Raw genomic sequence first — 17258 nt, forward strand, 5'->3', positions numbered from 1 at the left:
ACTGTTAGCAAGTAACTGGTGAAAAAATGCATTTAGCAGCTAAAGAGCCAGATATTTCCCTCAGGAGTTGGTAGAGACCAACAACAGAGCTCAAAGAGAGTGATTATTGGATCTACCCTCACAATGACTCCAAACAAATGATCATGTGGCTCTGTGTCTGCTGAATGTGTAAGTAAGTGGGGATTTAGACCAAAAACAGCCTTGCATTCAATAACAGTGCAAGGGGCTGCGGTAATGGGTGGGACACAATTAAACACCATCCAGGATGTCCAGTTGGAGTAACTGATTAAGGCATTTATTTTCTTATCAAACACCAAAACACTGTACAAGGGTTCAAATTAATTGGAGGGGTGCATTTTTTCACGAAGGGCTTACTTTAATCTGAACATGGTCAAAGCAGCGTCAAAGGTTGCGAACAAGTCATATAACCTTAAAAAGTGAGTCCATGTTAAGGTGAACAACTTTTTAAAAAAAGATTTAAAGTACTCAGAAAAACAGGAATTTTAACTACAATTTTAGGACGACCAGGCAAACTCCATCTGCTCAGGAAGATTGTGTGATATGATTTTAAGCTCCAGAAAAACTACTAATTGACCTTGTGCTGAGACTGACCTCTTGTCCAAGCTATGTTTTGGGACCATGTGTGATCCGATACCTGACTTTATTAAAATTTCCATTTGGTCCTATAGTGGCTGCTGGGTGTCACTATTAGTATACGTGTAGATTGTTTGTACCATTTTCTATACCAAAGAGGACATTCCAAATAAAACTAGAATATCTGCATTTCCAAAAAGAAAATGTGTGTGATTGCTGCATCTGCTGCTATTGCCTTATTTTCGGACATATTGAGCAAACAATTCTAAAGTCTTGTCATTTCACTTTTTTTGCATTATTGATGCAGCTCATATCACCCTGAGCAACCAAAATAGGAGCAAACTTATTCTAAAAAACATACAACATAGTTTTGGAACTGGTCATACGGTCATGCTATCACAAAAATTTTTGTCTACTTGAAGCATTTCACCAGTGGCCAGCTGTCTAAGAAGTTTCAATTGTGTAGCCTTTATAGTTTTTGAGGAATTAGTGACTTTATGAACCCCTCATTAAAAAATTAACAAGCCATTAACTATAAGAGAGATCACTAATCTATTTAAAAGCTCGTACAGCCTTGTTAATGACATTTTTAAAGTGGAAACCATGTTCCTAGCCATCACTATCTGGGAGTAGTAGCGATCTGTATTATAATTTTAGTTTTTTTACTATAGCACCACCATACCACCATATCCATGTTTCATAATGTTTCGCTCATTCCCCATTCAAAACCATTAAAAAAAACAAACAAACAAACAAATTCATATAAAATTAACCGTTACAGATATCTGCACCAAAAATAATTGTACCCATTTTCTTAACATGCTTAACATTTTGGGTTTGGATCCATGTTTCTAACTGTAAGCATGTAGGACTTCTAGTATGTCAAATACGGATGGCGGAACATAGTTAGAAAGAAAGAATAGAGAAGATAAATATAGTGAACTATAGCGAAGATATATTGCCAACAGTGCAGCAATCACACAACTGCGGCCAATGCAGCAATCCCGAAATGACTTTGTAAGGAGTGTCTCACTTAAGTAGTCACTGTGATTTGCCCAGCAAGAAGATAACAATGTCAGTCTTGCAACAAACACGGCTGCCTGGCGAAAATTTGACAAGAAATCTGAAGGATGAAGCTTCAGACAAAGGGTGGCATTTGACTTATTTTCCATTGTATGTAATGAAAGCATAGATACTATGGACACTGCTCAGCTGTAAACATTTTTTCCAAGGACTTCATGACAATTTTTCTATTTCATAAGAGCTCCTTCATCTAAAAAGCCTCCCAGACAACAGGAAAGGTCACTTTAAAATCGGTGTCAGGTGCCATCAATGAAGTCAATCTTTCATGGTAGAAATTGTGTGACGTTACAACCAATGGTACACCAGTTGTGCCAGGTGAATGGCATCTCTGGTGTGCAATAAAATCTGGAGGAGCGGTCATGAATTGCATGACCAATGCAAATTGCATTGTACCATACAATCAGGAAGTATTCAGTGCTAGAGCCGCCCGGCTGGGTGATGTGATGAGTGCCATCGTGATATCTATTAATCTCAACTGATCAGATCTTAATCATTTTGACTTTCCTGTTGGAAACTGATGCGCAACACACGGATGCAATCCACCACTCGTATGTGTTGGCTTAGTCATGGGACAGTTCTGTTAGCTAAGATCTGAAATTTAAGTTTGAGCTGTTGGCATACCTTGCTTTATTAGTTGATTTCAATAACCATCTGAACAGATTAATCAAAGGCTGCCAAAAAAGATTAGCAGCAGAGGGCTTGTGTCGTAAATGTATGTACACCTGGAATCAATTGTTGAGAAGTTTCGACATTTGTGAAGTTAAGAATATTTTAGTTTGAAATCTCCATTTTAGCAAGAATATTTTGTAGTGTTCAAAACTACTGAATGTTTTAAATATCAGTCAGTCACAATCCATGATTTTCTGTTAATCCTTCAGTACAAACAATAAGAGCTCCACTGTGAGGACAAAGAATCCTATGGACAAGTGTATTTAATAAGATATTGTTTATTAATCATTATTAAGGTAAACGTGCAATTAATTAATTGCTTTTATGTGATATTGCCTGGCCCTAAAGTATAGTATAAACTTGGACTGTACCTCATATCCACATAAATGTGAAGAACTGTCAATAACAATATCATCGCTACTTCTTCTATTTTTGTCTATCCCACCATTTACTTCACTCACCTACAAAAAAGAGGATAAAAATGAAGTCTTGCTGCTGTCTAGTAAATGAAGTATATCTGAAATATGCCTGATCATGAAATACACAAAGAAGAAGAACCTCATAACAAGTTTAGGTTAAGGCAACCCCCTTGTTGCAGGCTGGTAGGTCCTGTAGTGGAAAATATCTAATACTGTTATCTTTTAAAAGCAACGTATAAATCAAAACTAATAAAATGAGCTATTTAAGTATTTATTTTATATTTGTTAAAAGTTTTGTCTAATGTAATACATAACAGTGGAGTAGTTTTTTATACTAAATATCAATTTGATTATTTTATATGTGATTTTGTACACTTATGTCCAGAGATGACCCAAGCCGGTATCAGAGCCGATCTGGGCATATTCTCAGGGGTCAATATCGACTACAATAAAACGGATCAAATTCTGATTCTTTCCTTACTGTACTGTACTGTGTTTTGTCCACTTCAGCCTGCTGGTTTTTCAGCTCTGCTCTCCTGTGTGACAGCTGGGCTATACAGTGAAGCATTCCACTTCATATGAACGAATTAGTGTGTGTGAATGTGTAACAATATTTGGGCGCAGTGGGGAGTGATTGAGTTCAGACACTGGGGATGGCAAAATTCAGATAGCCTCGTTTTTTCACTGACCATCACTTTCAGGTTAAAATTAAATGTCACCAGCGGCAGGTCATATCAGCTGTTGCTAATTACCAGTAATTCAGTGAATATTGTGATGACAGGCCAAAATAAAACTTGCCAGTTTTCTGGTTAAAATGGTCCGGTTGTCTGCAGGTGTCTGTTGTCTCAGCCAAAGTGTCATGATCTGCCCCTTCAGTGATTTCACTTGTACTTATTGTTTTATTTTGAGATGTATTACCTTGTGTGTCCGTTGATTGTTTTGTGTGTTTCCTGCCTTTTTGATTGCCTACCCCACCCCAATAAGTTTCACCTGTTCCCAATTACTCTTGCTTCCCTTGTGTATTTAATCTCTGTATTCCCCTAACTTCTTTGTCAGTTCATCTGTGTTATTATCCCTTGTGTGCTTCGTGTGCGGTTTTTTTCCTGGTAGTATTCCTTGGTGTTCTTCAAGTCTGTTTTTCCCTGTTGCCTGCATACCAGAATACCTGCCTCGTACCTTGTTCACACATCTGACTGTAAGCCTATTATTTCCATCATTAAAGTATCTTAATTGCGTCTACCTGCTTTCGTGTGTGTCTGTGTTTGGGTCCTTCCTGCCTGTGCCGTGACACAAAGATCTTTTCGAATGGAGGAATCTCCACTTTGTAACATCAATATACAACCACAAGTGGACTAAGGGCCCTATTTTAATTGCATAAGCAAAACAACAACTGCAAAGTAGTATGTCTTGGGCACATGAAATGTATGGGTATTTTAAAGTGCACCTGCTATTTTGGTTCATGAACGACCAACAGCACAAAGTGCAAAAGGGCTGGGTGAAGGTGAATTTAAATCAGATAGTGTGGTGATTAATAAATACACTCCCAGCCAGTCACGTCCCTGGTCTCATAGCTTGGAAACATCTGTGCCAGTCACAGGGAAGCATAACAGCAGCTCAATAAATGGAAAGGCGCTTCTCAAATCAGACGCTGCAGATTTATCAACATAATCTGTCCTGCTGCCTTGAGATGGCTGCAGGGATTTAATGAACTGCAGGAGACGGTTTTCGTAGACTATACAGCAGCTGTGGACAACAGACACTGTCAGAATCATCCATATTAATTTATAGATAAATGTAGACTGCTTTACCAGCATTCCTGCTTTAACCACCTTAAACATTCATTCTACTGGTTGTAAAATGATTAAAATGGTTAATTTACAGTTTAAGTATTATTCCTTAAACTGTGCATTTGATCCAGATATTGAGTTTGTTTTTGTTGATAAAATCACTAGACTGGCACCAAAGTGAAGGTGAACCAGAAACAAATGTGGTTCTAAGACTTCTCAGCACGTCTATGGGCATGTCTTCACAGAAAGCGTTTCAGATGCATTTTTCAGTCGTCCGTCTCATGTGCGTCTGATGGTACAGATACAGGGAGATGTAGGGGGGAATGTAAACAATCCACATATCTAAATAAGCATCATACGGTTGTGTTTTATTCTCACAAGAATATTTTACGCTTCAAGTCTAGTTTTTGTTCTGTTGTACAAATGTAATTACAGTCATTGCGTGTTGGGCTCTGAGTGCTGCTAAAACACAGGTGACCTGAACACATCCTGTGTGGACATGAACAGAGGACCAGATGTGCTGGTGCTGCTCTACTAACATGCTGCTCACGCTACGCCTCTTGTGTAGACATGATGAAATACCCAGTTTCCACCAAAATACCAACAACTTGCTTTGCACTGCCTCATTTAAATTAACCTCCCACATATGTGTGCCTCTCCTCCCACCTGTGCATCATGCTCTCTGCGTTTGGGACAAAAATAAAACACAGACTGGCAACGTAACTTCGAAGGTCAGGAAAATAATGATCTGAGCATAGCTCGCACTGGTTATTGCACCACCATGAAAAAAGCACCTCAAGTGTTTTTGTAGCTCCCACAACTCCAACAGAGTGACAGGTCTTCCTTCTAGTGCGTCACTTCATGTTAGTTTCAGGAGTTACATTCTCCTATTTAATCTCTGATTGAGATAAAACAATAAATGGACCTACAGTATTCAAGTAGCTGCGGAGAAATAAGTTGCATTTGATTTAGTAGCTACATTTGGTATTTCAATGTTTCAGATACATATTTGATCGGCATTTTAAATTAATTTAAGTATTGGATTGGACTAATTTTGATTTCAATCATATTGCCCAATCCTACTTTTCCCCTCCGTTAGTATCTTCCATCTAGTATCTTCCTCTACCTGTGACACACCCTGCATAAGCCTGCATATTATGATTAATCACTGGAATAATAGTTTGAAAACCACAATCAATCACATATGAAACACTGTTGTAAAAGCATCTGTGGGGCTAATTAAAAACAGCTCAGCAGGACTCTTCAATGTTCTGTGTTGGCAGTAGCTGAAAGAAAGAAAACTGCCATCTGACTGCTGTCTTTTGTAAATGTCTAATGGATTTCACTTTGTGAGCTATATACTGCTGACTGCCTGTCACATTACATGAACCCCTGCTGTTCACCACTGTTTACCATTTCTGCTTGCTTGCATGTTAATTGATCACATGTACGGTTACAAAGCAGAGGTAACCTTATATGAGAGGCTCCATTTGTTTTCAACAAGCTTCCCTTTAGCCCCGTCTAATTAATTTTAATGAGTCATTATCTGAATCTATTACTGACACAATGATTCATAATTAACACTACTGAAAAATTACAACTCTAGTGTATACTCATAATTTCTACAAGCTTTATGAAGATACATGGATTCTAAGCAGGTGTAATGCTTAAAAAGACAATTAAACCAGTTTTACATACATAATCTGTCTGAAATTAAAACTAGTGTAACACCATTACAATTGAATATGTGACTGCACTAATCCCGGATCCAAAAAATGTTTTCCTTGTTTAAAAAGCACATTTTAAAGGATTACTGAAATACAGTACTGTAACATTCTGAAGTTTTGGAAATACAGCGCCTTGAGTTTAAAAACACAAGATAATGTAACACTTGTTCATGACTGGAAACAGCCCAGTATTGTACGAACTGCTCAATAGCCTGAGTCATTTAAAAACCCCTTAACCAAGCCAACGTGCAGAAATAAAAACACACACACTTAGACAAACAGTCACACACACCTCATGCGACAGATGAAGGAGCGTCGGGAGCCCATGCACATCCTCATGGAGGACTGCTGTCCCTCCTTCTTAACTGTTCCCGTCTTCAGGTCCAGAATCCTTCCTGTTAACACACAAATAGCAGCTGAAATTAGCATAGGGTAATGCAAGTGCACAGATAACATCATCATGTACAACAGTAAAGAATAATTTACAACAAACAGCAATATTAGCAAAACTGAAGGTGGAGAAAATGGTGCTGTATGTGTTTACTAAGCTGAGAGAAAAAATTGATTCAATCAGACACACCAATTCAGTGTATGATCAAAGCTCAACAGTTGTTTTTCACTTCTGAACATGTAATCAGGAACAAAGGAATGAAATGAAAAACAAATCTGGTCCAACAAGAGACAAAACTGAAGCTGTATAGTGTTACACTTTTGCTTTTGTCCTGTGCCCTGGTGGTTCTATGTCAGAGCTGGCCAATTGTCTGTTTTTTCATACTGTCCAATCATCATTATGTGAAACAGTCAGTACCTGATATGATGAGGGAATTGGAAATTTGAGCTCAACTTATTTTAGTGTGAGAAACACACTAAAATACTGGATTTCCTTGGTCTCAAAATAAATAACAACACTACATTAGTAACAGCAAAGTGTTAGTTTTCTATGGACTGCAGTTACGCTGCACCTTTCTAGTCTTATCCATCACTCAAAGCCCTTTACACTCCATGCCACATTCATCCATTCACACAAACATTCATACAGCGCTTTTCTATTCATACACACACTCACACACTGATGATACATCAGGGGCAATTTGGGGCTCCGTATTTTGCCCAAGGACACTTCGACATGTGGGCTGGAGGAGCCAGGGATCGAACCACCAACCGTATAGTTAGTGGACAACCTGCTCTACCTCCAGAGCCACAGCCTGTTTAATTTTTTTTAAATCATAGCTCAGACTCAGAATGACACATCAGTTAACATCTAAACAATTCTTTGGTGCATTTTCGGTTTTCACCCACAAAATAAATGAAATAAAAAATATATACAATAAATTGGCAATAGCCCATAGAAGTTCTTGAAGACGTTTCGCCTTTCATCCGAAAGGCTTCTTCAGTTCCAAACTGACTAGTGGGGAGTTCCAGGTATTTGTGGTATCAAAATACCTGGAACTCCCCACTAGCATAGCATTTACAGAAACAGCATGACCATACTCTGCTGGTGATCACAGTACTGTTGAGATTTTACACTGTCATGCTTCATCCGTCAACCAAGCGACTAATATGTATGTTTATATTTTTATAACTATAACCTCAAAGTATGTTTGAGCACATACTCGATATTTCTATCAGATGAGATGGACCTTATCCATAGCAAATGTAATGGCAATATGGCCAACTGTTGTCGAGAAATTGCTGTGGACAAAAGCAGGTTCTCGTCACTAGAAAACAGCAAAATTCGAGCTGTCACACTTGGAGATCCCCATTCAAAATTCTTATTTCATTGTTATCTGTTTATTTGTACAACAAAGCACAATTTTGTCTTTGGAGTTCCAAAATACTGTTCAATACTGTTTCATAATTAAATGTCACATGAGCATAAATTCAGGGTAAAGTGGTCCTTCACATTGCAGTATTATTCTACTTTATCCAAACAAATGCATCATATCAGAATCAGGCTCAGAAAAACTTTACTGAACCCCGAGGGAAATTGCTCCTACATTTGTACAATACACAGTTGAGAAAGAGGCAGTAAATAAGTAAAAAACTAAAAACTACTATAAAATAGTAATAGTATAAATACGCAATAAGTGAATACAAAAAATTTACAAATTCAAATGTACAAAAAGTAACTTGAGGTAGAATCACTAGGCCTCTTTAAAATTAGCGTACAACAGGTCCAGGGTCCTGTCTCTTCTGATAGTGCAGTCCACAAACTGAATGAAAGTGGGGAGAGTCTCATCCAGTTTAAGTTCCCGGAGATGGTGAAGAAAGCACTGGGGTGCAGAGTCTGAAGTCTCGCAGTAACAGAGTGGATGACGTCACACGCAGTGTCTGAGTCAGTAGAGGGGTGGTATAGACAAAATCCAAGATGGCGTGTGAGAACTCTCTGGATATGTAGTACGGACATAGCCCCACGTCTCACAGTTCAATGTCTGGGCTGCAGAAACATTCCATCCTGTCTGCCTGAGGTGTCTTCCTGTAGCCATGTCTCTGTGAAAAACTCACAAAAGTCCCTCAAATTCCTCACTAGGGCCACTAGCTTATCCATCTTATTGTCCAGTTATCTCACATTGCCCATGATGGTAGAAGGGAGATACACTCTTCTCCATAAGTCTCTGTTGTCTGGACCCAGCTCACTTCCCTGCCACTTTGTTACTTTGTATCCTGTGTGTACCCCCCTTGATTTCTAAGGGGATGCCGTTGTTCTAGTCGCTATGCCGGCTAGCTTCAGTGCGATCAGCTGGCCGCCAGTGTAAACAACGCAACAGCTGAGTTGTTGCTACTGTTGCAACAGTAGTGTAGCTGATAGATCCCATTTAAAAGGGTATTACTAGTACAAATTTTAGTATGACAAAGAAGAAAGCTAAAAAGTTGTAAAAATTAGAAAACAAGCAGGAGCAACTGAAATTGGCTAGATGCATGCATGTGCACATATGCACAAAAGAAAAAAAGTGGTGTTTAGATGAACTAATAATAAAAGGCCCTTATGGGCACCATTTATCAGACTGTGACTAATATCAAACTGCCATTTGTGTGATCTAAAAGAACAGACAGCTGATCTCTGGAACTGCCAGAGGAAAGCTAAATATAATATAAAACTGAGGTCTCAACAACACATAGAGTTCAGAATAAAATTTTAGAACTGTCAATACATTTGTACAGAGGTGGTGACAGTGAAACTTAATAAGTAATAATTCTTAATCATTTCGTAACTGGGTCTTCTTGTGGATTAAATCAGAGTCAAACTCTTTCTCATTTTGCTTAGGGGTCCAAGAGAACTCCTTCAAGGACCCCTGAGGGTCCTTGTGTTTCTTGATCACATGGTAAAAGTAGTTTAGTTTGGGATTAGAGCAAATATGAAGGTTGAGTTTGTGCAGGATGGAAGAAAAAAAAGGTGACCCCACAGCTTGGCTTTGTAACTATAGCCTGCGCAATCAGTCTCCATCATCATTAGAACAAGACTGATCCTTTCCAGATGGAAAAAGAATTCTCAGTATCTCGCAAATACAAAGCTGAGTGGAACTTCACACGCAAACACGTAACTGTGATGAAAGAGATGAAGATAGAGAAAGGAAGGCTGATGATCATGGTAAAAACATAACAGACCAGATTACACCATCAACAATTTGCCAAAAGAACACAAAAAAGAAACACATCAAGCACATTCTATTCTTGCCTACATGACCATGGATGCCGGGGGTTAGAAAAGGTGTTAAAACTGTACTCGTATCGGGACTGTTCTTTAAAGGAGAACTCAACCACAGGAACCAGTTTTATAGTTTTATCAGTTTACTAGTCATGGTTTTTACTACTCAGCTTGTGAAAACCGTTGTATAGTCCTCAAGGGCTGAGCGATTTAAGGAAAGTAACTAATTGCAAAATTTTCCAAACTATATTGCGATTGCAATTTCATTTGTGATTATGTGCTATAAATTAACTTTCAGGCCTGTATTAATGGTCTACATAAGATTAAACAAGATAAGTTTGTATTAAGCATAATCAAAATTATTTCTACTTAAACAAAAGAAAAAAAGAAATTATAAAGGCACAGCTGTTTGTTGCTGAGGATCATTTTGAGGAGACACCTTGCTGGTAAAAAAAAAAAATGTCTACTATAGTGAAATTACTACTTTAGTTTGCATTTGAGTTTAGTCCCTATACTTGACATTCCGACATAATAATTTTATGTTTAATGGCAGACTGAACAGCTTCATAGATGACTGCTTATGGTAAACATGACAAGGTTTTGATATCAGAGAACCATCTAATGACATTGTTGACAGCTCTGCTCTGTAGCTTTTCGTACATTGTTCGCCATCCACTAGTTGCCATTCACTCAACTAGACAACGAACTAATTTTAAATTCTAACGAACTAATTTTAAATTCTAAACTCTAAATCTAAAAATCTAAATAAAAAATAATAACAAGTACAACATACAACTTGTAAAACTTACATAGCAGGTACGTGAGTATTTCTAAAAATTACCCCTGGTACTTCACTATTAAAGTACCAACTTAAGAGTAAAAAAAGGGTGAGCAATAACACAGCAAAGTCAAATTCAAAACTCTCGGGTGATCACATGACTGATACATGTATGCTCAGAGGAGGAATAGCCAATCAGCAATACAGACTGACCCTACGTATGCCCTACTGTAAATTATTTTTAAAAATACATATTAAAGGTAATTTTTTTTGTGTGAAATCTTTACATTTTTGGAATAATTAGCACGGAAAACAACCAAGTGAATAGAACGCAAGCCATCTCTTGATTTCTACCCACACGGCAATACCATGAGGAAAAAATCAAAATAAATGCATCATACCCTCCATTTCGCCATTACAAAAACAACATGATTTTTTCATGTTATTTTCTAATCCTGATTTGAAAAGTATATGTCTTGGTGGAAGATCTTGAATGAAAAATTTCAATTGAAAGTACTATTATCAAGCTTCAAAATTATCATCAGAGAGCCTGTATTACAAACACTTTGAAAGATGGATCAGACAGTCTAGATGAGGGATGTCCAAAATATTGCTCGCAGGCCATGTGCAGCGCAACACTTCAATTTATATAGGATCCTTAAGATATTTTAAAATTAAAATTATATTTGACTTACTGACTGTATTAAAATCCAGTTTTTATCATGAATGTTAGGTGTCACTATCACTATATGGTGAGCAGTTAAGTAGAATGTAATACCATTCCTTATGTGCAGTAAAGTTAAGAAGTCTAGAGGAGAGGTCATGAAATTGCATTGTATTACACATAAGGCAGCACTCAGCGCTAGAGCCGCCTAGCTGGATCATGTGATGATTGCCAAGGTGAAAACCATTAATCTCATCCAATCAAGTGCGCTTGAATTTCACTGGGAGTTTCGGCCTCTCACCACAAGTGCATGCACAACAAGTGGATGTAATCACTGAGGCAGACATAATTTCAGAGGCAAATCACTGATGGCAATGCTGCGCATTTCCCAACTCCAGAGGAAATTAACTGCCATTTACCAAACACGATTGTGATCAGTGATGTGATTGTGCTCAAATCACTGATCACGGAATTTTAACCAACACTTTCAGCATTTCGTTGCCAATAGTTTCACTGCCAAAGTACATTAGCCTGTTCTGAACCCCTTTTTCTGTTGTTGTGGAAGAATACAAGAGGACATGCGGTTAGAATTTACTGAAATGTGATGTAATGATGCTCTCTACATCCAGATGATGGATCTACATCCAGTGGAGGTTGCCCCTGAAATAACAAAAAAGGAAAAGGGCCCAAAACAAAAGTTTGGGCACGCTCCATGGTCAGTACTTAGTAATACCCCCTCTGGCAAGTAACACAGCTTGTATACGCTTTTTGTAGCCAGCTAAGATTCTTTCGATTCTGGTTTGGGGGAATTTTCTACCATTCTTCCTTGAAAAAGGCCTCTAGTTTCTGGGAGATTCTTGAGCTGTATTTCATGTACTGCTCCTTTGAGGTCTATCCACAGATTTCCGTTGACGTTTAGGCTGGGAGACTGTGAGGACCATGGCAAAACCTTCAGCTTTCGCCTCTTGAGGTAGTCCACTGTGGATTTTAAGTTGAGTATCAATTATTCTGATGATCCTGAAGCCATCCTCTTTTCATCTTTAGCTTTATTACAGACAGTGTGATGTTTGCTTCCAGAATTTGCTGGTAATTGAATCCATTCTTCCCTCTAGCAGTGAAATGTTCCCTGGGCCACTGGCTGCAACACAAGCCCAAATCATGATCGATCCATCGCTGTGCTTAACAGTTGAAGAGGTGTTCTTCTCAAATTCTGCACCCTTTTTTCTCCGAACACATCTTTGCTAATTCTGGTCAAAAAGTTCTATTTTAACTTCATCAGTCCACAGTGCTTCTTTCCAAAATGCATCAGGCTTGTTTAGATGCTCCTTTGCAAACATCTGACATTGAATTCTGTGGTGAGGACTCGGGAAAGGTTTTCTTCTTGTGACTCTTCCATGAAGGTCATATGTATGCAGGTGTCGCTGCACCGGAGAACAGAGCACCACTGCTTCACAGTTGGCTTAATGTTCCTCAAGGTCTTTTGCAGTCAAACTGGGGTTTTGATTTGCCTTTCTTGCAATCCTACAAGCAGTTCTCTCTGAAAGTTTACTTGGTCTTCCAGACCTAAACTTGACCTCCATAGTTCCTGTTAACTGCAAGTTATTAATTACATTGTGAACGGCTACCTGAAAACATTCTGCTATCTTCTTATAGCCTTCTCCTTCTTTTTGTGGCCATCAATTATTTTAATTTTCAGAGTTCTAGGCAGCTGCTTAGAGGAGCCCATGGCTGCTGATTTTGCGACAAGGTTTGGGGAGTCCGAGTATTTATAAAGCTTTGAAATCTGCATCATTTAGCCTTTCCGAATGATGGATGTAAACAAGCCATAGCCCTAAAAAGCTAATTAAGGTCCGAGTCCCTAGGAAAAGTTATCTGAGAGCTCAAATCTCTTGGGGTGCCCAAAAGATTTTTTCACTCAAAATTTTTTTCCACTCTTTATATTGTACAAAACATAAATATTAAACTATTCATGCTTAAAATGTTGAAAAGAATGTTTCACTTTTAACATCATGCCTTTTGGAAATGAGCTCATCTTCTACTCACTTAACTATTCACAGTAACAGAAATTTTGACCGGGGGTGCCCAACTTTTTCATGCCACGTGTACTCTGTTTTGCATGAGTCCTTTTTTCCCCGAATCTCGACAATGGAGGTGGTAAGTGCAAGGTTAGCATGACCAATAGTGCCACAATAACCACATTTATGGGAAATTCACCAAGATAAAATAAACTGAAATGATCCTTTAAGGAATGCTTCAACATTTTGAGAAATAAATTTATTTGCTTGCTTTCCGAGAGTGAGTTGAGAAGATTGATGCCAATTACATGTCTGTGTGTTAAATACAGAACTGAAGTCAGTACGTTGTCAGTCTCACTTAGCATAAGGGCTGGAAGCAGAGGGAAACAGCTAGCCTGGCTCTGTCCAAAGTTCAAAAATACACCTACCAACCTGTCTAAAGCTCACTGAATAACATGCTCTATCCTGTTTGTTTAAGCTGTAGAAATGTTAAAATGATAATTTGTGGTTTTAGGGTGAATAATGTGCTGAAACCATTTCTTGCTGAGCAACAACCAGGTGTGCAGATGCCTAACATCACAGTGTGTTTGTCAGGTTTGGTACCATCATGCCTGTTTAGACGACCAAAACCTGTGCTAAACAACTGTTGAGCACTGTATCTGGCAACTGTATCAGTGTCTGGCAATCCATGCTACAGTCAGAGACTGTGCATAGAAGTACTGGGTGTACGGATAAACTGTTGTTAATCAAGAAATAGTTCAAGCATGTAAAGCCGCTCTCCCTGTAAAGGCACAAATAAACATTTTTACATGTTTGTGTTCAGATTAAACAAATGAGATAAAATGTGTCATTAGCGAACTTTATGAGTCTTGTTTGTTATATTTTAAACTTTGGACAGAGTCAGGCTATCTGTTTCCCCCTGCCTCGTCTTTTTGTTAAGCTAGGCTAACCTGCTTTAAAACGAGCCAACTTTGTTGTAGCAGTCAAAACTGCACTTCATAGGCTTTTTCCGCGGAACTAAGAACAGGGCCTATTGGAATTCTAAAAAATATTAGAATCAAATATCAAATACTAGTTAAGGAAATCCAAAGATCACCACACTATTAATGCTCCCCACAGGATTCCAAAACAGTAAATCACTTATTATTCCCACAGAGAATTACAGACAGCAACAACTGGTATGCAGGAAACAATCACTTGTTCCACTTCTAGCTGATTAATGTTGTTCAGTCCTTCCACATCACGAAGCTGGAAAAACATGCAGTCCTGCAACAGGTACACTACAAAGTTCAAACAGTGAGCAACAGGAGAAATAATCAGAGCCTCCAAGACATACTTTTGTTCCACTGAATGAAATTTAACTCTGAGAACTGCTGGGACTTCAGAGACTTTATCAAGTGCATGCTCATGTGTGTATTTTCATCTGTCACAGCTCTACATGGAGATTACTGTGTTATGTTGATGGCATGGACCTGCTGGGTATTCGGTGAGGTTCAGAGGGCCTCTGGGGTCAGATGGACAGACTGACAGACACAAATACAAACTAAGATGCTCTACTGAGAAACTGTGGAGCCTCCAGAATACCATGGAGAGTAAGAGATTAACAAGACAATGTTGCCCTCTAGTGAGCACTATGAACACGTCTGACAATTTTGAATTTTAAATGTCACGCTCACCCTCAGTGCCTTATAACACAAAATCCTTGTGCATCTGGAAATATCATGTAACGTGAAAGATACAAGATATGGAGAAGGAGATTGACCACAGGAGAAATCAACTGATAAATCAGAGTTTAAACCTGGTGCGGCCATAGCCTGAGTTTAAATTACTTACATGAACCTTACAAGGGGTACTCCAGTGATTTAATATTCCACATTAGGTTTGGGAAAGACAAAATAAAAAAAATAATGGTCAAAACTGAAGTACAGGTTGAGATATACAGACTCCAAAAGCCCCTCCACAAACACTGGTCCCTCCATTTCCCAAAGTGCCGCTTATTAACATCTTTCCTTAGAGCAGGGTTTTTCAAACTAGCGGCCCAGGAGCCAGATGAGACCGATAAAAAAAATTGAAAAGGCCTCCTACATTTAATTTCTTATTTTTTTCCAGTCTTTTATTTTGTACTTTTATAATCACTTATTTTTGAGCAAGGCTGCAAAATCAGAGGAAAGGCATTGGCTTTTTATTTTGCATTTAAAACAACAAACTGCACGTAATTGTGCAATTTGTCAAAATACACACATTTGCAAGGACCCACACCACTCTGATTTACCATGGTGAACCAGACAATAAGCTATCTCTTTCTAAACTGAAGAGAAGGGGTTTGCCTGGACCACAGACTGAGTAGAAAGGGGTGGATACATTTTTCATGGACTGCTTTCTGTCTCATCTGCAAGGAAAAAAGCTGCCATTCTCCAGATATACAATATCAAGCAGCATTACTTGACTAAACATGAAAGACAATACAGAGGGAGAGGTGGGAGAAGGATAACTTGTTAAGCTTCAGAGTGTAGAGTTCGAAAAACAAGTACACTGGTGTTTTTTCAAGTGGCTCACTCTAGGAGAGAACAACATGGCCAGCAGACCTGAGTTTGAGAGCCCTGAGTTGATTACAGACTTGGCAAAGCTCCTCTAAAGCCACTGAAGACCAAATACAACTGGTTTCACATTTGGGACCTCTCAGGACTGTTGATGTTAATGTGTTAAATCAGTGGAGGTTCGGCTCCAATTTTTTTTAGAATTTGTCTTTATATTTTTTTTTCAATTACATTTGATTTCAGTTTAAGCGTCTTGACACAGACTATTCAAAACTTCAGCTCATTTAAGCTTAAAAGTATCTGGATCATGTAGGACAATTGGTGTGGATACAGTTTATCAATGACTGATTGTCGTTCACATTAATCACGTGACAATCATTCTATCATTAATCATTGTAATTTAATATTATCACTTCTACCGAAAATTTCCTGTTTTAAACTGTCCATCAGATTGAGCAGTTTAACCAGGTGAGATCAGCTGTATCCAGACACCAGCCAATTCAAAGGCACAACACTGCAGAGCTGCTGACCATGTCCAGGGCTGACTACAGAACAAAGGCTGTATATTATCTAAAGATGATTTAAAGCAACATTAAATAACTGTAAGTCCTGTTTTGTTTTTTGTTTTCAAAACAACCAATGCTAATTTTATCATTTTCTCACTGAATTTAACAGTCACCTAAAGATGTACTGTTCTGTTTTCACACCATGATGGGTATTTTGGTCTAATTACATTTTTCATTCTTTTTAATTTTTAATTTTCAATTTGGTAACACATCAATGCAGTGGACAGCAAAATCAAGTTCACTCGGAAGGATGTCAGAGGAAATAGTCTGGCCTTCTTGGACTGTGCGGTGTACACTGGAGACGACTGAAGCCTCAACACTGAAGTATACACAAATCCACATACACAGATGAATATTTAGTCTTTGATTCTCGCCACCCACTGGAGCACAAGCTAGGGGTTATCAGAACCCTACAGCATTGGGCTCGGAATGTGCCCACAAGGACAGAGGGGAAGGAGAAGGAGCAAAAACACATCAGGGAAGCACATAAAACATGTGGTTACCCAAACTGGGCCTTCGTCAAAACCACAAAAAGATACAGACCAGACAGAGAAGAAAACCACAATAAACAACACTGTCATTCATTACATTGCAGGAGTATCTGAAAAACTCGGGAGGATTGTCAGCCAACACCGCATCCCTGTGCACTTCAAGCCCACTAACACTCTGAGGCAGAAGCTTGTCCACCCTCAGAACAAAACACCCAGACATAAGCAGAGCAATGTAGTGCATGCAGTTCAGTGCAGTGAGGAAGGCACAGACCTGTACACCGA

The 17258-nt window shown here is 38.6% G+C and overlaps 1 protein-coding gene across 3 annotated transcripts in view; it reads right to left on the reverse strand.

Moving 5' to 3' along the window:
• The window catches only part of arnt2 (aryl-hydrocarbon receptor nuclear translocator 2), a 94860-nt gene that overhangs the window by 56485 nt on the left and 21117 nt on the right, over window positions 1-17258 (reverse strand). For all 3 annotated transcript variants that reach the window (XM_040155038.1, XM_040154876.1, XM_040154957.1), the window contains one exon: window positions 6572-6674. In XM_040155038.1, the coding sequence (XP_040010972.1) occupies window positions 6572-6674 (103 nt within the window). The remainder of the gene's footprint in view (window positions 1-6571; window positions 6675-17258) is intronic.

Source organism: Xiphias gladius, chromosome 1 (genome assembly GCF_016859285.1).
Source record: "Xiphias gladius isolate SHS-SW01 ecotype Sanya breed wild chromosome 1, ASM1685928v1, whole genome shotgun sequence".
Classification (NCBI taxonomy): domain Eukaryota; kingdom Metazoa; phylum Chordata; class Actinopteri; order Istiophoriformes; family Xiphiidae; genus Xiphias; species Xiphias gladius.